Source organism: Aricia agestis, chromosome 19 (genome assembly GCF_905147365.1).
Source record: "Aricia agestis chromosome 19, ilAriAges1.1, whole genome shotgun sequence".
Classification (NCBI taxonomy): Eukaryota; Metazoa; Arthropoda; class Insecta; order Lepidoptera; family Lycaenidae; genus Aricia; species Aricia agestis.
The window spans coordinates 2,587,771-2,614,110 of record NC_056424.1 but is presented as its reverse complement, the minus strand read 5'-3'; the positions used below and the strand labels follow the sequence as shown (position 1 = coordinate 2,614,110).

Below are 26,340 nucleotides of genomic sequence, written 5' to 3'. Positions count from 1 at the left end.
CTTGGAAGTCGGTTTTAATTTTTTTGTTTAAAAATAATAATTTTACTCTTTTTAGTTAAGAGGTTTTCTACACAGATTTGGCGTTTTTTATTAACATAATTGTCACCAATACACCTTGATAGCCAAAACATCAAATTCGACTAATAGTATTATTCTTTAAAATAACAAAATAATATTAAAATTATTAGACAAACTACAGAATAATGATCAAAAACATCAGTCTCGATCTATAAGACTATGAAAAGTACTAATAACAGGGTCATAATTTGATGATGCATGGTGTAGTGTTGATGATGATGATTAATGTAATCAGCATCTATAGTAACTTATGATTTTGGTATTTTAAACAACAGCGAAACTCCCAAACACGTATCTATAAGGATTCAGGAGTTCTTTTCAGCACCTTCGGGACCGTGGTATACCATGGTGCAAAATTTTACTTTTTGGTAGCATAATATGATCAAAACACATCCCATAAAACCAAAATAACCATATGTTCCCATTTGTTTTTCATGAAGTCCCCTGGATTCCTCATGGTTCCCATCATCAGATCACCACTTTTGTGAACATGGTACCAACTCGGAACCGAATCAATCGGAACAAATACCCCATACAACAAAAGAAAAATTTTGAAAATCGGTTCACAAACGGCGGAGTAATCGTTGAATACACCTCCTCTTTTTTGGAAGTCGGTTAAAAAACTTAACAACGCACTTCTTTAAATTTATCTACGAACGTATTATTTACTTTGGAAACCCAGATCTATTTAATATATGTAGGTACTCATTTTTCTAACTTTGAAACCTACAAAAGGTTTGCAACATCTGAAAAAAAAATCGCTTACCTGCCATTTTCAGGTTTACACTTAGTAAAACTACTCGAAATCAACTCAAAACAACGTAGCCTATCGTCAACAATAATGGTTTGGGCTCAACTAAATAAATTAAGTTAATACAAGCGTAAAAACCAAAAAAAACCATAAAGCTTTTTGGACGTGGCGGATGACACGGTAGCCGTGTCATCTACTTCTATGGCGTATGACACGGCTCACGTGTCACGGGAAAATTGTATGCCGCCACGACTGGAAGTCTTCAAAAAGGTGCGCCGCATTGAATCGGTTAAGAGCCAGCCACACGGCGCGTTGCGTTGACGCAGCGCTGCTGTTGCGTTGTTTTACATACAAATAACCAGGAGTCACACGGCGCGCTGCGTCGTCGCAACGCACACATAACGGACAGCAGCCCCCGTTGCGTGTTGTCCGACAACACGCACAAGGTGAACAGTGAACACCTTGGTTATTACTTATTTGTATGTAAAACAACGCAACGTCAGCGTTGCGTCGACGCAGCGCTGCCGTTTGACTACTATGGTTTGACGCATAGCCGGTCACAAGGGCGCTGCGTCATCGCAGGCTGCGACGACGCAGCGCCCTTGTGACCGCAGCGTTATTTCGAAGCAGTGTTAACGTCAACACCCCCTCCCGCTTCGTCTCGGGGGCTACTGTCCGTCTTGCGACGACGCAGCGCGCCGTGTGAACACCTTGGTTATTTGTATGTAAAACAACGCAACGGCAGCGCTGCGTCGACGCAACGTTGACGCAACGCGACGTGTGGACTGTGGACTGGCTCTCAGCCTTCACCAATAACCGCGCATCAAGTTACTATCCGATTCGTACGGGGATTGTAAACAAACCCTATGTAATATTAATAAAACAATTTCACACAAATGTAGGTCACGCATTAAAAGGCATTACTTTAATTAAACTATATGGCTACCGAGTCAAGGTCATATATGTCACAACTAACAACTCTGTGAAAATACGGGCAATGAGCATGGTAGCACCAGAGTAGACAGAATTATAGAGTATACCGACTGAGGTTGAAATTTTTAAGTTTGACGTATAATGACAACAAAAGTCGTCGCTAGGGTCGTTACCTACAAATTTAGTTGTTGTTTATATTTTGGCACATGCAAAGAAAACTTTCAGAATTCAATTTCAAAATCTTCATTTTAAAAATAAATTATATCAGCCAGCGCGCCAGCCCTTAACTTATCCTGGCGAAACCCGAAAGAAGTGACAGGTATTAATACACGTCCGTCTCTTAGCAGTCGTAGTACTGGTAGTTATGTCTATTGTGGTAGCACCATTCTAATGACTAATATGACCACGTTCGCACAGATGGACAAAAGATATGCGATTACTTACATGTAGAGGGGCATATTCGTTTATATCAGAAGATATTACAGCAATGTTTATACGCTAGACGGCAGCTGCAGCTGCACCAGCATAGTCTATAGAAAGTTTTTTTTTCGGTGTTTGACAACGTTTCTGTCAATATTCTGATATGACGAGTGCACTATGTCGGATTTTGGTCGGATTATGCTAGTTGCTACTTGTGCTAGCAGCGCCCTCTACTCCGATCTTTGCGTATTCCAAATTCAGATGACCACTATAAACATAAAAACACTCAAAGGTTTGTTTACCTAATCCAAGATGGCGGGATGACAAATAAGTTCCTTGATCCTTTGCTAACTTGGCGTGATGCCTGCCACATGACAATGCACTTTACAATGTTTACGAGATCGACTTGGCTACTTGGAGTGGTTTATAAGACGGCGTGAGAAGTAGAAATAACACGGCGTGAGAGAGGTTTCATTAAAATTAATTAAAACTAATTTAAGTACTGACGAGTTTAGAAACTTAATATTTAATGTCAAAATTAAGTTAAAATTAAGTACATGGATAAATTAGCTACCACTTACTTACTACAACTAGAAAGAAAACTAGTATTGCAAAAGTGTCTGTGAAATCTCTATGCTTAAACCACTGAACGCATTTCGATGATTTTTTATAGTGATGTCCGTGTGATAAACTGCAAGACGAAGTTGCTAGCAACATCTAGTCGCAACAAACGATACGAAAGATTACAAACACAAACTCGTCAGACGTGGGAGAGCCATGCTTCGGCACGAATGGGCCGGCTCGACTGGAGAAATACCACGTCCTCACAGAAAACCGGCGTGAAACAGCGCTTGCGCTGTGTTTCGCCGAGTGAGTGAGTTTACCGGAGGCCCAATCCCCTACCCTATTCCCTTCCCTACCCTCGCTTATTCCGTTCCCTTTCCATCCCTACCTTCCCCTATTACCCTATTCCCTCTTAAAAGGCCGGCAACGCACCTGCAGCTCTTCTGATGCTGTGAGTGTCCATGGGCGACGGAAGTTGCTTTCCATCAGGTGACCCGTTTGCTCGTTTGCCCCCTTATTTCATAAAAAAAAAACACTATACACAGAGTAGACAGAATGATCTCTATCATATGCCGACTTAGAACTGATGTTGAAATTTTTAAATTTGACGTATTATGACGAAAATCGTCGCTAGGGTTGTTAACTTGTTACCTACGAATTTAAAAATATGACATATTCGCTGGACGTGTTCCTCTTTGGTCGTATTGTTGTTTATGTTTTGGCACATGTGATTAAAATTGTCAGAATCCAATTTTGAAATCTTTATTTTAAATATTTAAAAATAAATTATATCAGCCAGTGCGAGGCACATTCCGTTCATAGTCCTAGTGAAACCCGACGAATTTGACAGATATTGAAACCTGTCCGTCTCTTTGCAGTCGAACTACTGGTCGTTATGTCTATTGTGCTATACATATAGTATATACCTAATGCCGGCTGCCGCACTCAGACACGAATATTTATTACTAAACTGTAATCTATATATTAATACGTGAGCCAAAAACTTTGTACTTATCCCTTTTGACGAAAAATGGGTAGGTGAATGAAATTTTGCACAGTTATAGTTTATATGGTGAGGGAGTGCATCGAGCTAATATTATTTTGAAATTATGCTTTTTAAATCATACATTTTTTAACAAATAAAACATTACACACACTAGGAAAAATGACAGATTTTTGATTGACAAGCCTATACATACGAATTACACTCTTTTATTTATGGTTGAAGTGTGTTGACAACAAGGTGACAAATTGAAAATGGATTATAGTTTTTTTTATTGAATCTTAGATACTATTAGACAATGCTTACACGGCCAGTCTGAGATCAGCTGAGTCCCAGGGACAAGAGTTGAAAAAAATATGATAAAGTCAATATTTTTTACAAAATATAGGTATTAGTCCTAATGTCGTTGAAACTAAGGTCGAATTTCGACCATTGGGCGATCTCTAGTTAAATTAAAATTTTAGGTCCCTAACAGTATCTGTCAAACTCTTCATTAAAATATTACAGATGCGAGCTCTTATTATTGCACAATATTAACAATACGATTGAAAGGCTCAAATGCTCAATATTAACCGTAGACGGTCAAAAATATTGCACAATACGTGATATTTTTTCAGTTTATTTTTTCTTGAATTAATACCATAATATAATACGCAATGTGCTAGTCAAGATCAAATAGGTCACCGGGATCGATCTAGACTCTAGACGCGTCTGTGAATGAGCACTAAATGATACCTAATCTTCTCAATAGCCTCAGCCTCAGCCGGATTTAAGATGTCTATACTCTGTAACTGCGGACTGCACTAGTGGCTGATAAAGTTTCCGTACTAAGGGCCTGTTTCACCACCTCCTGATAAGTGACGAATAGGCTATCCACCAATTATACTTTGAGAGATGGGATAGCCGTACCATATACATTGTAGATTATAGGATAACTTTTGTTGCGGAAAAATGTCCGGTTCCCGCGCGCTACGAATTTGAGAGAAATGAAGTTCTGGAAAACATCTACCTGCTTTATAATTCATCCCAAAATAAGAAAATGATTTTAGTTTTTATACACCATTTTACTTCCGTACGGTAGCAATAGTAATTCTAAATGCTAATAAATAATAATAATATGATAATGAACATCTTTATTTTAAAAAAAAAGGAAGTTTTTGCGAGCATCTGTATCAGTATTCAAACTTACTTGTGAAGATATCATTTTTATGATTTGGATAAAAATACCACAATAAAAACACTGTAATAAGTAGGTACTATCTAAAGGAAAGTAAATCAATAATCGGCCAAGTGCGAGTTGGACTCGCGCACGAAGGGTTCCGTACCGTTATAGAGCAAAAATAGGCCAAAAATTGTGTTTTTTGTATGGGAGCCCCCTTAATCTTTTATTTTTATTATTATTCTTTAATATTAAAAAAAATCACGTTTGTTGTATGGGAGCCCCTTTAATTATTAATTTTATTTTGTTTTTAGTATTTGTTGTTATAGCGGCAACAGATATACATAATCTGTGTAAAATTCAGAACTCTAGCTACAGCGGTTCTTGAGATACAACTTAGAGACAGACACACGGACAGACAGACATCGAAGTCTCATGAATAGGGTACGGAACCCTAAAAATGCCACCAAAAGGAAAAACGGAAAAATATTCCTAATCGGATGACGCCCGCAAAGGCCGCGAAGTCCGTTATTGCCAAAATTTGTTTATCGCACGGAAGCCGTACATTTTCCTAATAAAATAAAAAGTATCCTCTGTCCTTTCCCTAGACTCAATGTTTCTCCATACCAAATTTCAGCAAAATCAGTTCAGGGGTTCAGCGTGGAGAGGTAACAGACAGACATCACTTTTAAAAAAAATAATAATAAGACAGCCCTTCGCATTTAGAATATTAGTATGATAAAAAAATTACTATGTTCATTACTTGATCAACACTTCCATTGAGCAAATGTCTTCCCCCAACATTGGGTCGTATGAAACACACGACTTCGGTATATCGAAGGAAGTTAATATACCCGCAATGCGTAACCCAGCATCTCTATTGAGTAGAGATAAGAGGCCTAAATTGCGGGCAAGTCTAGACTTAATTAAGTCCTAATTACTTTACTAAGTACTTAACTAAGTGAATAGTACTATGTAAGCACTAACAAGGATTTTAAGTGGTACTACTAGGTGGATACGAACTTGCGACCCCCTGGGTATGGGAACGCATCTCGACACCACTGCGCTAATGAAGTGGCGATCTATGTGGCGAATTTCCTCTTTGTATAATAATTATTCGTTGTTATATGAAGTCTACAGGAACCAAGAAGCGTATAGTTGATCCATATTCAAAGTTAAATAAGCACATTTTTGTGCTACGGCATCCATTTTGTAAGGTTATAAATACATATACAGAAACGTGGTAGAGCCATGCTTCGGCACGAATGGGCCGGTTGGAGCGGAGAAATACCATGGGCTAACAGAAAACCGACGCGAAATAGCGTTTGCGCTGTGTTTCACTTTCGTTTCCCTCTTAAAAGGCCGGCAACGCACAAGCAGATCTTCTGATGTTGCGAGTAGGGAATGCAATCTCGTTCTCGCGAGATCTTGGCCTTTTTTAGCGAGATTGATCTCGGACGAAAAAAAGGCGAGATCTCGCGAGTTTCACGAGATTGCACTTGAGCATAAAAACGTCTTATTTGAAGCGCCGACTGACACGGACGGAGTTGCGATCACGGAGTCAAAACCAAGATGAGCTGGCCTACCCAACTGTGCAGTGTGCACTGTGATTCTCAACTAGGTCCTGAATATTGACTTCTCGTTGTTTTGTTAGTTATAAAATAACTATTTTATTACTAAAAGATTTGTGTTTGATAGTGCGCTTTTATAATTCTGGACGTCACGTTATCGTGGACGCCGGCCCACGATAAAACGTTGTTGATAGATAGTAGATACGTATGTCAAAGTTTACTACTTAAAATTATAGACAGATTCATCAAACAATGTTTGATGCATAAAATTCTATTGAAAAAAATCGTGAAAATGCATATTAATCTTATAAAACTTATAATATTTATTACTTTTTTTCGTAATTTATTCAAATATTGTGATTTTTTGCAAAAAAACCCCACCAAACTGCTAATCTCGCGAGATCTCGAAACTGGCGAGATCTCACGCTATTGTATTCATAAACTCGCGGGATCTCGCTTGAGCCCCAATCTCGCGAGATTTGCATTCCCTAGTTGCGAGTCCATGGGCGACGGAAGTTGCTTTCCATCAGGTGACCCGTTTGCTCGTTTGCCCCCTTATTTCATAAAAAAAAACATACTACAGTGTGCTGCTGTCTGTCTATCTGCCTGTCTGACATATCTTCTAAAATCTAAATGTTTTCATCAATTCTGCACCAAAAGTTATCGTTAGCAAAGATATCAACATAAGAAATGCACCTCACAATATTATTACGAAAAATATAATAATAATTGCACTCAAAATTTGGCAAAAATTATTGCATTTGAAGCAAAAAAGTTATGCATTTCTGGCAATATTTTGCAACACAAATGGCAACACCGGTGACAACTGAGAGCTGACAGAGCACCACGTTGACAGTTAGGTTATGAATTATGATCACATGTGATAAGCTTATCTTGTGTCGTAATGATAAGCGATAAGATTCATATTTGTTTAAATCAATCGCCATATAATTCGCACAGTTAAGTCAGATTTCTAAACTACTCTACAAGAAAGTTTCCTTAAACGTTTTGGAGGACATCTTTATTTAATGATTGACTGATTTCTATACATTAGAGATCGCCAAATGGTCGAAATTCGACCTCAAATAAAAAATTAAATTATAAGTTTCAAAGAACAAGGGGCATTTTTGTATGGAAGCCGTACCCAAGCTATAGCACACCCATACATAATATTATGTCAAATGAAAGGGCTTGAAAAGCTGAAGATTTTATTGTATGACGTAAAATCTCTAAACCATGGGAGAAAAAAGTTAACGGGGAAGAAGGTAAAAAAACCACAAAAACAGTCTGTATTATTGCATCAATTTATAGTGTTGCTGGGAATCATTTCTGGAAAGTAATCGTATATGGCAAACTTGAGGAAAGTGTTGTATTTTAGTAAAGTGTTTCATATTTTAAAGAAAATGTACATGAGATAACAATAAAAAAATTGGCCAAGTGCGAGTCGGACTCGCGCACGAAGGGTTCCGTACCGTTATAGAGCAAAAATAGGCCAAAAATTGTGTTTTTTGTATGGGAGCCCCGCTTAAAATTTTAGTTTATTTGAATATTATTATTAATTATTAAAGCACACATATAATTAAGGCTTTTGTGAAAATTTCAAGTGCCTACCTATTGCCATCATTGATACCGAGCAAATGTTTGAAAAATCATGTTTCTTGTATGGGAGCAGGGAACCCCCCTTAAATATTTAATTTATTTTGTTTTTAGTATTTGTTGTTGTAGCGGCAATAGAAATACATAATCTGTGAAAATTTCAACTCTCTAGCTATTACCGTTCTTGAGTTACAGCCTGGAGACAGACGGACAGACGGACACACATCGAAGTCTCAGTAATAGGGTCCGGTTTTTACCCTTTGGGTACGGAACCCTAAAAACTTAAAAAATCTAACCTTTCCTGAATTTTATATTTAGAAATATAATTTTTTGGTGTCTTTTTAATTGCATAAATAATTTTGCACTAATATGCAAAATTTTACAAAGTTTAAAGAGCCAGCCTTAGTAAGGCTGGATAAAACAATCCAATGTGTAACTTGACCGGTTTACATAATATTCCAATGCAGTTATCCAATCCAGGGCTGGATTGCTACTGGAATAATCTAAATCACGTGAGAAGTTTGGTTCATAGTATAGGACAATGCAGGCTGATCACCTGATTGATTGACCAATTATTTTTAACAAAAATTATAATATTAACTAAAAAGTATTTAATAATTTTTCCTATCTAATAGTGGCTTTTTCCGAATTCGGCTAAACCTCAACTATTTCTGTACTCAATCTTCATCATTTTGAAGTCGGTGCCAGTTCCAAAAGTTTCAAATATTCTGTCAGAGAACTAAAGATTCAGCTATGCTCGGTCAGGCCTAAGCCCACGTGATACATTTCAGCTGTCGTATATATACCGACGCGCTCAGAAAAATGCAGGAATGTTAGGCGAATTGTGGGTACCGCCACAGGCTCCAACGATTTTCATGAAATTTAGTATATAGGGGGTTTCGGGGGCGATAAATCGATCTAGCTAGGAATCATTTTAAAAAAATGTTATTTCATTCGTGTTTTATTGAATACCGAGCAAAGCTCGGTCAAACAGCTAGTATTATCTTAATCTTGGTAAATGTTTACAAACCTACCCCAATTTATTTGACAAACTACTACAAAAGAAAGTCGACGGAGCCCCGCTATGCGGGGCTCCGTTTCTGGGTGTTGTGGTATAAGTTCCAACCTAACCTAACCTACTTTTGGACTTTCTGGATTGTGTTTGTTTTTGTTTTGCCGCCCCCCCCCCCCCCCCCCATTAGCATAGTAGCATATGCTTTCAGTTCTTAAAACAACACCTAAACCCCCAAACTTGTATCTATAAGGAATCCGGAGTTCTCTTAGTATCTTCGGAACCATAGTATATCTTGGTGCAAAATCTTGCGTTTTGGTAGCATATGCTTAGGATGCTTCTCATAAAACCAAAATCACCATATGTTTCCATATAAATTTTGAGGAGTTCCCTCGATTACTCATGGATCCCATCATCAGATCACCACTTTTGTGAAAATGGGACCAAATTGGAGTGAAACCTAATATAACAAAACAAAAATTTTGAAAATCGGTTCACAAACGGCGGAGTAGTGGTCGAACATACAAAATATATATATATATATATATATATATATATATATATATATATATATATATCCACAGCCGAATATATAACCTCCTCGTTTTTTGGAAGTCGGTTAAAAATATGGTTCAGAACATCATTTTGGTTGCCCATTTAAAATTTCACTACCTTTAGACATAAAAATTAATTTTAAATTTTGTTAGTCTCGCTTAAACTCGGAAAGAACCGCGGAACCGATTTGGCTTATTTGAGTCTTGAAATGTGCGTGGAAGCCCAGGAGAGGTTTATATTTGGAGGGAAATAATAAAGGTTTAGATAATTTCAAAATTGTTCAAACAACATACATTTTACTACTACAATCGTAGTTTCTACTATAGTATCAATGTTACATTACAATCATCAAACATGATTTTAACTACTCTACTGGAATGCAGCCAAAACGAAGGCTTATGTCAGTTGTATTATGTAAATCCGACTATACTGCTCCGTACAAAACTTCTATCAGTTCTTATCAACAGCACCTTCTTTTTTAAAATAATGAATATAAGCTTAAGTTTGATCGTACTCATAAAGATAATATACCTAGCGGAATAGAGAAACAAAGGCCTGAGCAAGAGAGACGTCACTATCAGTAACACTGCGTGGTAAAAAGAGACGTGTGATATATGACAGCATAGGGTTGCCATCACCCAAATTCCTTTCGCCGGTCAGGCACGACAAAATTCCCGGACATTTGGCCGAAATGTGGTTATTTCCCCGGACACCTCTTAAACAGTATTTACGATAACGTCTTGCCAATGTTTGCTATTACAAAAGTCTGTGCAAAAAACCGTGTGTATGCTTAGCGAGTTTTTATCTTTCGTTTAGCAGCATGACTTAAAAGTTAAATTTCTCTCATCAAAATTGTTTGGATTTCAACCGGACGCTTTTCAAAAAACCGGCCAGACGCACCCCGGACGCCCTTCAAACTAGGACAAATCCGGGGAAATCCGGACGGATGGCAACCCTATGACAGCAGCACTCTTTTTTTGACGTCCAGTCGGCACGTGCCGCACGTTGACAATTTAATCTCAGAGAAATCATGTTCAATCATGCTTGTGTAAGTATATACGTACACATATTTTTACACACAGATGAAACCAATTTCGGTTTCGTTTGACAGCTCGAGATTGTTGCTCTATTCCGCTAGGTATATTAACTTTATGATCGTAGTAATAAATCATACCCAGGTTTTACAGTTTACATTAACGTATTTTTACGCAAATATTTACCAATATTATAAAGCTGAAGAGTTTGTTCACCTCTTCACGCCTAAACCGCTGAACCGATTTTGGTACAAAGATAGAGCCCGGGAAGGATACATTTTATACCGGAAAAATGCACGGTTCCCACGAGATAACGAGTTGCGGGCGTCAACTATTTGTTTATCAAGCATGTGGAATGTGGATTCTGATTTCTGGATATCCACAACAAAGCGGGTGTTTTTACTGTTTACGTCTATCCCATCCCCCCGCTTCCCCTCACGTATCGATCACGAACTTGACCTACTTCCCGCGACCTTCAAGGTGACGCTTCCACCGAGGTACCCGGACCCCTTACGACAAAGAGATAAGGATCAAACTATGAAACATAGAGGAAAAGTAATTACGAACGGTTTAGAAAAGTTTACTCTCGATTTCTGGAAAAATCTTGTATTTGCAATTTTTAACCCATCAATCCCCAAGCGACATCCGGCTGTCGCATAAAGCAGCCTCTACACGTTGGCCGTGTTTGCCGAACAGAAGGGGACGGCGCTATACCAGAAAGAAAGACGCAAATAATTCAATCTCTTTTTTTAGTATAGCGCCATCCTGTTCTGTTCGGCAAACACGGCCAACGTGTAGAGGCTGCTCAACAATTGAAAATCTATTGTATCTGCGATTCCCGCGATCGAGATACAAAATGCGGAAGTGTGACTGTCTGTGACCTCTTCACAAACCACTGATCCGATTTTGATGTTTGTTTATGAAAATGCTTGCCCGAGTAAGGGTGTTCTGTTCAGTTCTGGGTTGTGTACATCGAAGCTAATAAATTGAAGACGGAAAATGATGAAGAGGATAGGTAGGTATATATCTAACATTTAACAATACTAATTTGTTTTTGATACTGTATAATAATACAAATTTTTTTCCTCATAATTTAAACAGACCTTGTAACTTATCTACCTCATCATGTGGCTAATACATCTGTGATCTGACTAAACATAAAATCCACATTTTTTTTAATTTCAATCATTAAGGTTGGGTTGCACCAACTAACTTTAGCTATAACTGTAACTTTAACTACAATGCAAAATGTCAAATCTTTGGTTAAAGTAAAAAATGGACGCCATCAAGACGCCATATTGAACCATAACCATAGAGCTCGACAAGGATTGACGTGGGAGAGCCGTGCTTCGGCACGAATGGGCCGGCTCGACCGGAGAAATACCACGTCCTCACAGAAAACCGGCGTGAAACAGCGCTTCCGCTGTGTTTCGCCGAGTGAGTGAGTTTACCGGAGGCCCAATCCCCTACCCTTTTCCTTTCCCTACCCTCCCCTATTTCCTTCCGTACCCTCCCCTATTCCCTTCCGTACCCTCCCCTATTCCCTTCCCTACCCTCCCCTATTACCCCTTAAAAGGCCGGCAACGCACCTGCAGCTCTTCCGATGCTGCGAGTGTCCATGGGCGACGGAAGTTGCTTTCCATCAGGTGACCCGTTTGCTCGTTTGCCCCCTTATTTCATTAAAAAAAAAGGTTTTAAAATATGCACGTGACGAAAAAAGGAGTTCTAACGCTGCCATCATACAAAAACGCAATTTTTGACAGTTCTCTTTTACCAGCAGCGCCCCCGCCCAAGTTCATTTATAACCTCGTTGGACCAGCTGTCATCTGCCAATCTTGCCAATAAAGTTAAGGTTAAAGTTAAAGCTAAATTTAGCCTTATCTATAACCATAACTTTAACCTTAACTTTAACCACGCCACTGGTGCAACCCAACCTTAATGATTTTCCCGGTCCTAAAGCCTCCATTTATGCAAAACAATGACAATTTTCAAATTGTTAGATACTACTCACGTCTTCAAATTGTAATCAAAGCAGAGTTTTGTATGAAAATTGAAAATTTAATTGAGGTTAAAGTTATGGCATACGCATTATGGCGGCTCTCGACATAGGCGAACGCGTTGGCCAACGCGTCTGCAGACGCGTTGGCCCAATGTGTAGAACGGGCGTTCGCGCGTTGGCCGTAGGTATTTAGACATTGGCCGACGCGTCTGCGAGCTTGCCGCGCGGGTCGGAAATGTCGGCAAAGATCAAAGGACATTTGTCGCAAGCTTCGTGCTCCATCCACACATAGGCCGCGCGATCAGTTCGCCCGGAGTTATAGTTATGATAATTATAATAATATGTAATAATTTTTATATGTAATAATTAAATAAATAATAAGTAGGTAATAAAATAATTACTTATATTATTTTAATATTATAAAATATTATTTAAAAGTGAGTTTATTTTTTTGTTTGTTACGTTTTCTCGCCTTTTATTTATTTATTTCGAGAATAACCTTTAAAAACTTTTTCTTGTCCACATTTACAAAGTAATTATAAGCTGTGAATAAATATACAGCTGCAGCTGTTAGCGACTTAACATCCATTTCGAATCCGTCCGCACATTGGCGCGATCCAAAGCATACTGAACGACCTTCCTATGTGTGGATTACTCACAAACGCCGTTGCAAGCGCACTGCCAACGCGTCTGCAGACGCGTTGGCCAACGCGTTCGCCTATGTCGAGAGCCGCCATTACATATGACCTTGTGACCCTGTCTTAAAGTCAAAAGTGCCTCCATCGAGCGTGAAGGTAAAAAATAGCACTGCACTTTGCTGTGACCCCGGGATTCAAATGTCAAAAGGTCATCGATTTGGAACACGTTACAAGTCTATCAGAAAGGGGGCCGGTTTTTCCTAATACTGCTAATACGTAGAATGAGTTCCTACAACTGAATAAGATTATTTATTACGCAATGTTTTCACGCTTGACGCAGCACCAGCATAGACAGTAAACAATAGTCAATAAGTTTCTGTATATATTCTGATACATAATATAATAACATTTTAAACTTTCGCGTTGCATTATAATTAAACTTTTTAATCGGGACTTAACGCGACTTATTTAAGTAGTAATGCTACTACGAGTACATACTTTTTCTCGACGTTTCGGCCGTGTTGCAACGGCCGTGGTCACGAGGGGACTGTAGGGAATAAGTCGCGTTAAGTCCCGATTAAAAGGTTTAAATACATAATATAATGCTAGCTATTTGACCGAGCTTTGCTCGGTATTCGATGAGAATGACATTTTCTAAAAATGATTCCTAGCTAGATCGATTTATCGCCCCCGAAACCCCCCTTAATACTAAACGAGCTTTTGCCCGCGGCTTCGCTCGCGTTAACAAGTATTATTATATAATACAAACTTTCATCCCCTATTTGAACTCCTTAGAGTTGGAATTTATTAAAATCCTTTCTTAGCGGATGCTTACGTCATAACATCTACTTGCATGCCAAATTTCCAGTGGTTTGGGCTGTGCGCCATAATTCGTTTTTCGCCCGTTCGTTCGTTTTCGGGAACCGTACGTTTTCCCAGGATAAAAAGTGTCCTATGTCCTTTCCCGGGACTCAAAGTATCTCCATATCAAATTTCAGCAAATTCGGTTTAGCAGTTTAGGCGTGCAGAGGTAACAGACAGACAGACACACTTTCGCATTTATAATATTAGTATGGAAGTATGGATATGGATGGTAGTATGGACTGTTTAGTCGGATTATTTATTCTACATTTTAGTCGGATTATTTATTCTACAAAGCAAACCTGAAATCGAACCCCCGAACCATTAGACGTGACTCGGATATACGTACCAACATGATAATCAAATTCCTATCTGATACTCATAACATAATTTTCCGCGATCCCTCATAAATATTTATTTATTCAGAGTGCGTTTCGTAATCCTAGCAATTGCCAACTTGCATAACGGTCAGCTGATATAAAAGTGAAATCAATGATGGAACACAGGAACCCCCGCTGAATAGTCATTCCTAAAAATGGAACAGCCAGGTGCCAAAATGATTAAGGTAAAAGGCCCCCCCACCATTTTAAGGTCTTATATCGCAGATTTTTAAGCTATGACAGCTCCTTCACCACCCCTAGGCCCTAATAGGACTTTTGCTGAGTCTGACGTGCAGGGATTCCGGAATTGCGGGAATTACAGCACAGAAATTAGAACTCTGCGCTATAATAATATGATAACGCCTCCGTGGTCTAGTGGTACAGAGCGCAGCTCTTGACTCGGAGGTCGTGGGTTCGATTCCCGTGTTGGAAACATGTTATTTCCAAGTTTGGTTAGGACAATGCAGGCTGATCACCTGATTGTCTGACAAGTAAGATGATCCATGCGTCGGATGGGCATGTAAAAAGTCGGTCCTGCGCCTGATCTCTCGCCGGTCGTGTCGATCTGCCGTCCCACTGGGTTATGAGAGTAAAGGAATAGAAAGTGTTCCTGTGTACTGCGCACACACTTGGGCACTATAAAATTACTCCTGCGTAGCTGGCCTGGTTTCAATGAAACCGGCCACCGTCACCGAAACCGGTGTGGGAGCTATTAATATGATATTAATATGATACACTTGGAAATTACATGCTACGATAAATGTCAAATTCAAAAATAACTTGATACATGAGTGCTTGATAACTTGGGAACTCCCAAAACAGGGGGGTTTCGACGAAAGCGGATGCAGTGTTATACATATTTCCAGCTCTATTAAATTGGTTCAGAGTTATAATTTTAGCTATAACTCCGGAACCGCATGCTATACTCCCAAATCTTAGCACAAGGATACCTAACTCGCACGACAACTACGAAGTTAAAAAAAAATTCTATTGCCTGACGCGGACGGTAAAATCAAAACACGAACGACGGTACAGGTGAGAGTTCCAAATTTTAATTTAAAAACCGTAAGGCCAACATGTAATACACGGAAGAGATTTTATCATAAATTATTATCAGTTTTTATGTTGCGAACGACAAAGTTATATAATGCGAGAGTAAAAAAGCGAAAATATATTATCGATAAGAGTATTCACGAATACAGTAGCTAATTATCAAGTATCAACCTTGAGAGTGTGTTAAATAGTAAAAACAGAACAAAAATAGAGTTTCTTACTGAAAGTCATTAAAAATAATATTTTATCTTGCAAAAACAAAACATGCATTGTTAATTAATATTCATTAACTAGTAATTATTATAATATTTTCTCTTTTGCAAAGATTTTTTGAAGTGAAAGAGAAGTTCAAGACAGAAAGAGATAGCACCCTTCCCCTACGGAGATTCCGTAATTTACCGTATTTAGAGCCACATAAACTCATAATTTGAAAGCTACAAAGTTATAATAAAAATACAGCAATAATCTTCAGTATATCAACATTCCTTTCCCCGTTTTAAATTTTCTATTTTTGTTTATTATACTCATGAATCATGATATTAGCTTCCAAATGATACCAATTTATTAAAACTAGAGATCGCCCAATGGTCTAAATTCGACCTTAGTTTAAACGACATTAGGAGTTAGGAATACCTATATTTGTAAAAAAATATTGATTTTCTCATATTTTTTTCAACTCTTGTCTCTTGGACTCAGCTGATCTCAGACTGGCCGTGTAAGACATGTTAAAAAAATGTATGATAAAATCATAATTACATTATAATATTAGCTCAATGCACTCCTTCACCATATAAACTATAACTGTGCAAAATTTCATTCACCTACGTTTCCCCATTTTTCGTCAAAAGGGTTACAAAGTTTTTGGCTCACGTATTAATATATAGATTGAAGCATACTTTCAGCATCTCCCTAGTATTTACAAATTATGTTTAATTGAAACACACGAAAATATATAGACAATTTCATTAACTACATAATCCCCGTTTCAATTTTTTTAGATCAATTTTGAACTAAGATAAGGAAAAAAAATAGGATTTTTATGCGATCTCGGCAACGGGTCAAATGTATGGTCAAGGTCGTTTGCTCGGGGGATGGCCTTAACGTACACTGATGCAAGTGCATTTAATTTGATCGATTTCAGAATAGAGTAATTAAATTTCTCTGAAGTGGCTGGACCAATTTTTATAAAAATTTTTGCTTAAAGGATGGGTCAGAGATTTGGCCTCATCTATTTTTCATACCCAGAATAATATTATTTAGTATAAATCTTATACTAATTTATTATGTTTACACTCGGTAGTATCAATATATTATCATATACATATTGTAAGTAACTTAATGAATTGATGCACTGCATTAATGTAGTTTTCTGCTGTGCTAAGAGTTCAGAACTCACAAGCTGGTTGCTATGTATAAAATAAGTTACTGTTCAGTTTAAAATTAAGGTACAATAATTTTTTGAATATTATTTAGTGGTAAGTTTTTATTTGTATGTTTCTATCGCATTGGGGTAAACCTGTAATGGTTGAAATAAGTATGGAAATAAATAAATAAATAAATATTGATCACACTAACAAAATAAAATGTAATAGCAATAATTTTGTAGAATACACCTCGAAATCCTTGGGTCCTGTATATATTATAGTACCTGGATGACCGAGCTTTGCTCGGTATAGCAAACACTCATTGACTTCGTGTTACTTAATAACGCCATCTGCTGGTCGTTAAAATAATTAGTTGCTAAGAAAATAGTATTATTATTCACCAATAGATGTCAGGAAGAGTCATATTTTTCAGTTAATCGATTATCGATAAAACACGAATAAAAATACATTTTCTGAAAATGATTCCTAGCTAGATCGATTTATCGCCCCCGAAACCCCCTATATACTAAATTTCATGAAAATTGTTGGAGCCGATTCCGAGATTCCAATTATATATATATACAAGAATTGCTCGTTTCAAGATATAAGATATGTATGCTTAATATTTAAAATTAAGGCTCGACCGAGATCTCGGTCTCGGTCTCGGTCTCGGCATTCTCGGCTACAAATCCAACCGAGAAACTTGTCTCGGTTCTCGGCTAATTATAGCCGAGATTCTCGGTCATGACCGAGATTGTAACATTGTTCGGATCGGCATTCAAATTTTACCGCGCGTGGCAACGCGCCGCAGCGCGTAGTCGATTGGTGTAAGTGCGTGAGAGAGCTGAATTGTGATTGGTTGAAGTCCCGGCTGGCGAACTGCGGCCGGCCGCTTTCGCCCCATTCGAGCAGTATTTGTAATTGTTTATGTTTACAATAGTAATGAGTGGAAGTTTGTTTTAACACAGTAAATTAAAATAAGTTCTTTTAAGTGTTGTGTTGCTACTTGCTGTGATTACTTGTTGTTGATACTTGTAAATTGATTAATTACACTGGTTTGGTGAAAGCAAGATCATTACTTATAGTTCTGCGGTGGAATATAAAGCGGGTAAGTTGTTTTTATAAATATAAGTAAATTAAATATATATTACAGATTGATAGGGTTTTGTGACGTTATGCGTATGTTTTTTGCTGAAAATACGTAAGGTTTATAATTAATAAAATACCTACAATTAAAAATAACTAAACACATGGTTTGTTTGTCAATAGGTACTTACCTATAGCACTTGCAAAGCTTTTTGCTAAAATCAAATACGATACGTAGGTTAGGTACCGTTTCTTAGTAAAATTAATCGAAAATTGGTTTTGATCTAAGTTAACGACTTATTTGTTTTTTAAACAACAATCTTATCAGGTGCTATTTTTTCAGTTTTGTTTCGATTTAATGTGTTTAATGTTTATGTTTACTAAGAAGGTATAATATTGTATTGTTGCAGATGAAAACTAAATATGCCTAAAGTAAATCCTATTTGGGAATATTATGAAAAAAATATTGTATTACATCCATCAAAGGCTACTTGTAAGTCGTGTAGTAAAACGGTGTCATTAGGCAGTCCTCAGCCCAAACATCAGACTATCAAAGGTTTGAAACTGCACCTGTCGAAATATCATTCATCTGAATATGAACACTATGAGAATAAACTGGCTGAAATTGCTCACGAAAATAGTTTGAAACCGGCTATTTCAAAGCCCGTGCGCCTTAATATTGATAATAATGATAAAAAGCATCAACCTACTATAGAACAATTAATATCTCATCCGCCTTCAGCAAAATGGCCTGATGATCATCAGATTGTCAAACGAATTGATAAAGCAATTATGGATTACATAATTGTGGACATGCAACCTTATACTACAGTGTCAGGTGAAGGATTTAAACGTTTGAATTTCGCTGATCCATCTGGGCCAAAACGATACAAATTGAAGTCCGAAAAATACTTTCGCAGTCAGTTAATGCCTGAAACATATGAAAAGGTTCAAGCCAAAGTGGTATCTCTGTTAATGAAAGCTGATTGGATAAGTTTTACTACTGATATATGGTCAAATCCTACAAAAACTTGTTCGCTGCTGAGTTTTACTGCCCATTTCGTTCGGAAAGAACAGCGCCTTAAAGTGGTGCTGGCTGCGACTGTTCTGGAAGACGACCACACTGGCGATTATATAGCAGAAAAACTCAAAGAAATTGCCGAAACTTATAACATTGCAAAAAAAGTTCACTTGGCTGTACGAGACAACGCTCGCAACATGGTCCGCGCCACTCGAGTAGCTGAATTCACATCGTTGGGTTGTGTTGCTCATACTCTGCAGTTGACGATCCATGATGCCATTTTTTCGGTTGCAGAAGTTGAAACGCTGATAAAAAAATGTCATAAAGTAGTCGGCCATTTTCACAGGAGTGAACAAGCTCGAAGACATTTAAGTACCTTTCAAAAAACCTTAAATTTACCGGAGCATGCGCTTTTTCAAGATGTCGAAACTCGGTGGAATAGTACCTACTTAATGATGGAACGACTGCTTGAGCAAAAAAATGCTTTGAACCTATACCGTATTGAAAAAGGAGGCATACTAGAAATTAACAGTGATGAATGGAATTTCATGAAAGATATAGTGAACGTTTTGCAATGCTTTTACCAAGCCACGTTGGATATCTCTTCCGACTCGTCCTGTGTTTCAGTGGTAATACCGTTGGTGGCAATGTTGAATGGAAAATTGGCGCCAACACAAAACATTCAGTACTTTAATGACCAGGAAGATGATAATGAAATTGGAAATCACGCAGAGACGATGAAGAGCAAGCTACTGGATGCACTTAATCAGCGGTTTTCATTTGTTAAAAGTTGTTTGCCACTAGTTACTGCAACACTGATCGATCCACGGTTTAAAACTAAATATCTAACTGAAAGCGAAGTTAACTCAGCCAAACTTCATATTATCGAGACTCTCACTCTCAATGAAAATGTAGGATCAGATTCTCGTGAGACGACATGGGCATCTTCAACTAACTCGTCAAACATGGCTGCAACAAGTCAATCCAACTTATGGGCAGCTCATGATTCGATAGAGTTGGAAGACGAGCCAATGACCAATGACGAATACAGTTCAAGCTCTGTGATCGAAATAGCGCTAGAAAGCTTTCTTAGAGAGCCAAGACTGCAAAGAAATGCTAATATTTTTGAGTATTGGTTTTCGTCGCCTTATAAGGTGCTTAAGCCCGCAGCAAATAAGTTTTTATCTGCGCCGCCTACTAGCGTAGCAAGTGAACAACTTTTTAGCAAAGCTGGACAATTGTATGACGAGAGACGACATTCTTTGAAGGGCGAAAATGCCGAAAAATTGCTTTTTTTATGTTATAATATAATGTTATTTAACTTTGATTATTAAAACAATTAATTTTGTTAAACAATTAGTAGTGTATTAAAAAGCAAACAGTATTAAAAAAAAAATTCACGTTTTTTGTATTCTCGTTCTCGGCTCTCGGTCTCGGCCGAGATATTATTTTATTCTCGGTCTCGGTCTCGGCCGAGAACGAAAAACCCATCTCGGTCGAGCCTTATTTAAAATATATACACCATATTGAGTTTGAACTATATGAAAGAAAATGGATTTGTGAAATCAAATAATGAACCAGGCGAGCAACACCTGGTTCATTCTAACCCTAATTTGGAGAAATTTGCCCAAGACTGGAAGAATTTCAACCTCCTGACTACCGAACTTCGATATGAAGATGGCTCCAAATGATTATGATTATGATGATTATATTGTATATTGGATAAGAATACATAACAAATAAATAATAAAATGTCTAACATTACCAATTTCAATACAAAAATTCAATGACAAAGCTCTAAATTAAATTATCCAAATCATTTGCAAAATGGAATCTATGAGAAAAAAAAATTAATAACAAAGACCACCTGGCAAATTTTAAATATTTTCAGATATATTTATGAGCTATTTAAAACTGTACTTACCTATATTAAAAGTTAAAAAGGTATTTTGACCACAATGGTAACTTCTAAATAATTATTATATTTAAATAAGTACTAAAATCAAGAAACTATTAATAATACCACTAATGTATAGTATTCCATATAACAGCATAATAATTAATAAATATTAGATCAATTTAAGAGATCATTGTTTACAATAAGAGAAGGTTATATTTGCAATAACCTCAAAATGTGCGCACATGTTACTGTCTCATAAACAATAAACAAACAAGCATTTAAAATAATAATTATTGTAACTTTTTATAATTAGCTTTACTTATAATGGTTACATAGGATTATAACTTATATAAGATAATATATTATGACGTAAGTTGTATAGGTTGGAAATTGAATTTTGATATGTTTTCATTCATGTTGAGACCTTTTTTTATGAAATAAAATTTCTACACTTGGATTAAATTAATTTTTAATGTAAACAAAGCTATATATATAGGCAGGTAATGTAACAAATTTAAATATTATCACATATTAACCACCAATTAAAGAAAAACAATTGCACATAAATCTAGCCCAGTTAAAATTTTTGTTTACAATATAAATTAAATGAAACAGCTTATATATTTAAAATATTAATAATGTCTGTGTCAATGCATAATTTTAAAAATAATATTATTTTATGGTCAGACTTTAAAAGCAAAAGCAGCAATATTAGCAAATTTTTTAACATTATTAATTTCTTGAGCTAAATATGGTCACCGGTGACCGAGGCACAATAGGAATTCTATTGTGTCTCGTTTTTCCACGATTAAGGGTTAAAATATCAAACAAAAATGTTATTCATATTTTCCTTCTGCCCTAGTGACACTATTGTTCAATTTTAATAAAGATTAACATAGTTATTGTTTGCTGCTCCGAGGTTACAGCTTAGGTTATCTGCGCCCAAAAAAGATACTGCCCAATTGTATTATTTATGTGATATACCTTTAATTTTCGTATACAGTGTTGAATATGCTAAATGTAGACTTAATGGCTGACCAAATTATTTTTCAAAAGGCTGTAAATTATAACATTTATAACATGAGAGAAATGGCTTATATGTATTTCTAGATACATTTCTGTATGTAACGAAGTTTTAAGGTACAGAAAAACAATCTAGCTAGGTTGTTTTCAAAAGATATGTATATTTTTAATTTTACACTATTAAAGCTTTTATTCCCCTAAATTAATCGACAAAGGCCAAATAAACCCCTAAACCCTTTTATTTGGCCTTCGTCAATTACACAAACGCTATTGACAATATTAAACAAGCAGCAATATTTCAAGCCCTCCACAACCAAAACATAGAAAAAGCATACATTGATCTATCAAAAATTATCTACCACAATAGTACCGCCAATATAAAACTAAACAGCACTGGTCCATCATTCCGAGTCCTCAAAGGAGTCAAACAAGGGGACCCGCTCTCTCCTAAACTATTTACAAGTGTATATGAGAAGTGGCGGCGAAAGGAAGTCAATTGTCTAATTGAAAATGCCTGGAAGAGTTACTGGTCCATGAAGACACTGATGAAGGGAGATTTGCCAATCTCCCTGAAACGCAGACTCGTCGACATGTGTATTCTGTAATCCCAAGGTTTTTTTTTTTTTATGAAAAAGATGGAAAGCAACTTCCGTCGCCCATGGACACTCGCAGCATCAGAAGAGCTGCAGGTGCGTTGCCGGCCTTTTAAGAGGGAATAGGGTAATAGGGGAGGGAAGGGAAGGGAGATTTGCCAATCTCCCTGAAACGCGGACTCGTCGACATGTGTATTCTGTAATCCCAAGGTTTTTTTTTTTATGAAAAAGATGGAAAGCAACTTCCGTCGCCCATGGACACTCGCAGCATCAGAAGAGCTGCAGGTGCGTTGCCGGCCTTTTAAGAGGGAATAGGGTAATAGGGGAGGGAAGGGAAGGGAATTGGGCCTCCGGTAAACTAACTCACTCGGCGAAACAGAGCGCAAGCGCTGTTTCACGCCGGTTTTCTGTGAGAACGTGGTATTTCTCCGGTCGAGCCGGCCCATTCGTGCCGAAGCATGGCTCTCCCACGTATAAGGTTGGTCAAAGAGCAATGGAGCGCAGCATGTTAGGTGTAAGACTAGCTGACCGATTAAAAAATAGCATGCTGCGCTCCAAAACAGGTGTTAAAGACGTCGGCATTGAAGCTGCAAAATTAAAATGGGACTGGGTGGGTCATACCAGCCGCATGCATCCTGACCATTGGGCAAAGGTCACCACAGAGAGAGGATGGACGACGCCACCGTGGACGGCCTCGAAAAAGATGGAGAGATGAACTGGGTGCCAGGCTAGCGTTGGAACGAGACAGATGGAAGACCTTGGGGGAGGCCTTTGCCCAGCAGTGGAATAGTATAGGCTCGTAAAAAGAAAAAAAAAGGTTTTAGTCACAGATACTATACTTTTTTACAGCAATTTCTTTTAAATCTAAAAAATGTGAGGGAAATATTGATGCTACATAGATAGCTACAGATAAATACCATTAATAATGAATGGCTGTTGGGATGCAATGTGTCGTATAATTTTAAATAAGAAATTCAATATTTGGAATAACTTTCATCACTTGTTCTCATTGTCTTGGTTTAACCCGTCGATCGAGGAAAAAAAGACACAATAGAATTTCTATTGTGTCTCGGTCACCGGTGAGTGGTGAACATATGGGGCTTGATGAATATAATATCTATGGATGCTTCACACCACGTCAGTCTGGCCCCATGCTAAGTACCTGAAGGACTTGTATTACAAGTACCAGATAATGGAAATATATTTAATGCTTTTATACTATACATATTTAAGATTTTCATTATATCACACACATATTTAATACACATCCAGACCCGGGAACACTGACAACTTTTTGTTCCATCAGTGGGATTCGAACCCGGAGATCATCAACACAACACATTTTAATTGCTGTGAATGAAAGGAAATGAAAATGTTTTATTTCTAAATCAGTTTAAAATTAACACATTTTCACATTTTTTAGAATGCCAAGATGAGGCCTACCACCAATTTAGGAATTAACCCGGCGAGAAGAACCAAGCAAGCATATAATAGATAAACTGTCATCCCTAAACCCTTAGAAACTATAGAAAAGTGTGTTGAAAATTTGTCTGTTTTGAACCATATTAACGCAACGCATAGCTGTTACTACCGACAACTTAAATCATAACTTTTGATCAGTAGAAACTATTGTCCATGCAATACAATTACAAATTATTTATTATATTTGTAATAAAAAGAATATATAGTTTAACGATAATTGCAATAACAATAATGGACCTTAGGTACATTAGATTTTTCAATCATACAGTTTTCAATGTTGTAGGTCTATGTTTAAATATTTCAAATGTCTTAGTTAACTTAGTTTATCTTGATAAATTGCAATTGCACATTAAACACCAATAAAACCACATTTAAAAAACAATATGCATACCTAAACATCTAAATAAATAGTTAATGCAACTGCTCATTCTAATTAGACAACTAGAATCTCAACATGTAATGTGTTATTGTTTGTTGTTAATATGTTTTACAAAAGACAGTTCACAGCCCAAGGTCTTCTTATGTAAAAATTGTTTAATCAAACATATATACAAACAAAGACAAGATTGTGTGAACCAGTAACCCAGTGGGTCACTGTTTCACATTCTAGTACAGGTGTAGTTTATATTGTGCAATCACTATTGATTATAATCCAAACTGCATTATAATATTATGTCATTGTTTACATTCTACAAAAACCAGGGGAGAGTGACAGGCGATGTAAACAAAACATTCCCTTACCTGCCAAGGGTTGACCTTCGGAATGGGAGCCTCCACAAACTTCTTGGGCTGCGTCTCGGTCTCTTGCGGCTGCTGCTGGGGCTGCTGCGGTTGCTGCTGCTCCGGCTGGACGGCGGGGGGTTCCGTCGCCGGCTGCGCGGCTTTGTGGGGCCGAGGAGGGGCTCGGCGCTCCCGCTCCCGTCGACTTTTGGGAGGTCTGCGCGCGTGCGAGATAACGGGCACGAAGCCCTCCTCCTCCTCCTCCTCAGGCCTGGGGGGCGCCTCCGCCGCCTCCTCCGTGGCCTCGATGTTCTCCTTGTTGCTGTCGCCCCCTCTGAAGTTCAGCACCGACGCGTACGAGGGCCCGGCGCCCTCGAGCGATACTCTCGCGGCCATGCCGCTTCTACTATAGTTATATAAGACCGGGCGCGCGCTCCGCGCCGACCTACGATCACGAGCGCGCCGCCATGCCCTCAACACGACGGCATGTTGCGGGTCGGACCCACGAAAGTAGAAATTTCCCGAATATTCGAAGGTCGATTATGAGACGTTAATGTTGTGAAACTCGTCAATAATGTAGTAACACAAAATATGGACACAGTTCAAATTGCACACCAGACTGACCCTGGATCGACCGTATTTACATCGAAAAATTCACTTCCGTCGATTTGTTCCAACTTTTTTTATGACACTTAACGCTCGCAGAACACAGTATCGATCGATTCCGTATATGAACCACTTTAAATATGACTTTTTAAGCCTGAAAATCACAAAAGAACCATATTTTGTTCACAATTCACACATGTGGTCGGACGCCCAAAAAGGGTATTTTCCGCAACACACACGGAACTCGCGGAAGGCTGTGACTTCTAATTTTACAGCCATATTTTCCTCAACAGAGGGCACTAGCGTACCACTCACTAAATCACGTTCAGTATAAAATAATAAGTAAACTGGCATCCAAAACATCAGAAAGTATAAAATGTAAACGCATGATGAATTTTTCGACCGAAAAAAGCTTTATTTATCTCAAAGAAAAAAGATCTTTTGTGGAAAGAATTAACACAATAAAATTTATTTTTTATATTATTTGGTTATTTATGAACGCATGTATACGATATGTCAAACCCTTTTTACAGATTAAAATATTTATAACCTAAGAAATAGAACCAAAGTCAAATGTGATTTTATTGGATTTTAGGATTTTTTAATATAAATTATTATTAAATTGAGGCAATATATTTTAAATGAAATAGATTTTTTACAAAATATTTATTTAATAAATAGGATTTGTGGAATAATAGTACAGACAGTATTGTCAATAGTGTTAAGGGCTATATACACGATACCATAAAGGCTTCTCCACACACGCGCGTTATTGCGATATCTGTTTTCGCTTATTAAGCTATCTGCTTTCGCTATAATATAATAATATTATTTAAATAGTCATGTACAGTCTGTCAAGAAAGTGAAGAAATTAAAAAGTGGTAACATCATAGTGTCATCCCCATTCAAATCATAAGCCGTGTTTCTTCTTCTTCTTT

At 37.5% G+C, this 26,340-nt stretch overlaps 1 protein-coding gene and 1 long non-coding RNA gene across 6 annotated transcripts in view; one reads left to right on the top strand and one right to left on the bottom strand.

Moving 5' to 3' along the window:
- LOC121736615 (la-related protein 1) overlaps window positions 1–25,653 on the bottom strand; it is an 81,213-nt gene extending 55,560 nt beyond the window's left edge. For all 5 annotated transcript variants that reach the window (XM_042127929.1, XM_042127930.1, XM_042127931.1 and 2 more), the window contains exon 1: window positions 24,818–25,653. In XM_042127929.1, the coding sequence (XP_041983863.1) occupies window positions 24,818–25,192 (375 nt within the window). In that variant the 5' untranslated portion in view covers window positions 25,193–25,653. The remainder of the gene's footprint in view (window positions 1–24,817) is intronic.
- LOC121736640 lies at window positions 295–20,431 on the top strand. Its single transcript, XR_006037048.1, has 3 exons — window positions 295–305; window positions 14,253–14,260; window positions 20,190–20,431. It is a non-coding gene; the product is annotated as an uncharacterized LOC121736640 (long non-coding RNA).
- Window positions 25,654–26,340: the final 687 nt, after the last annotated feature.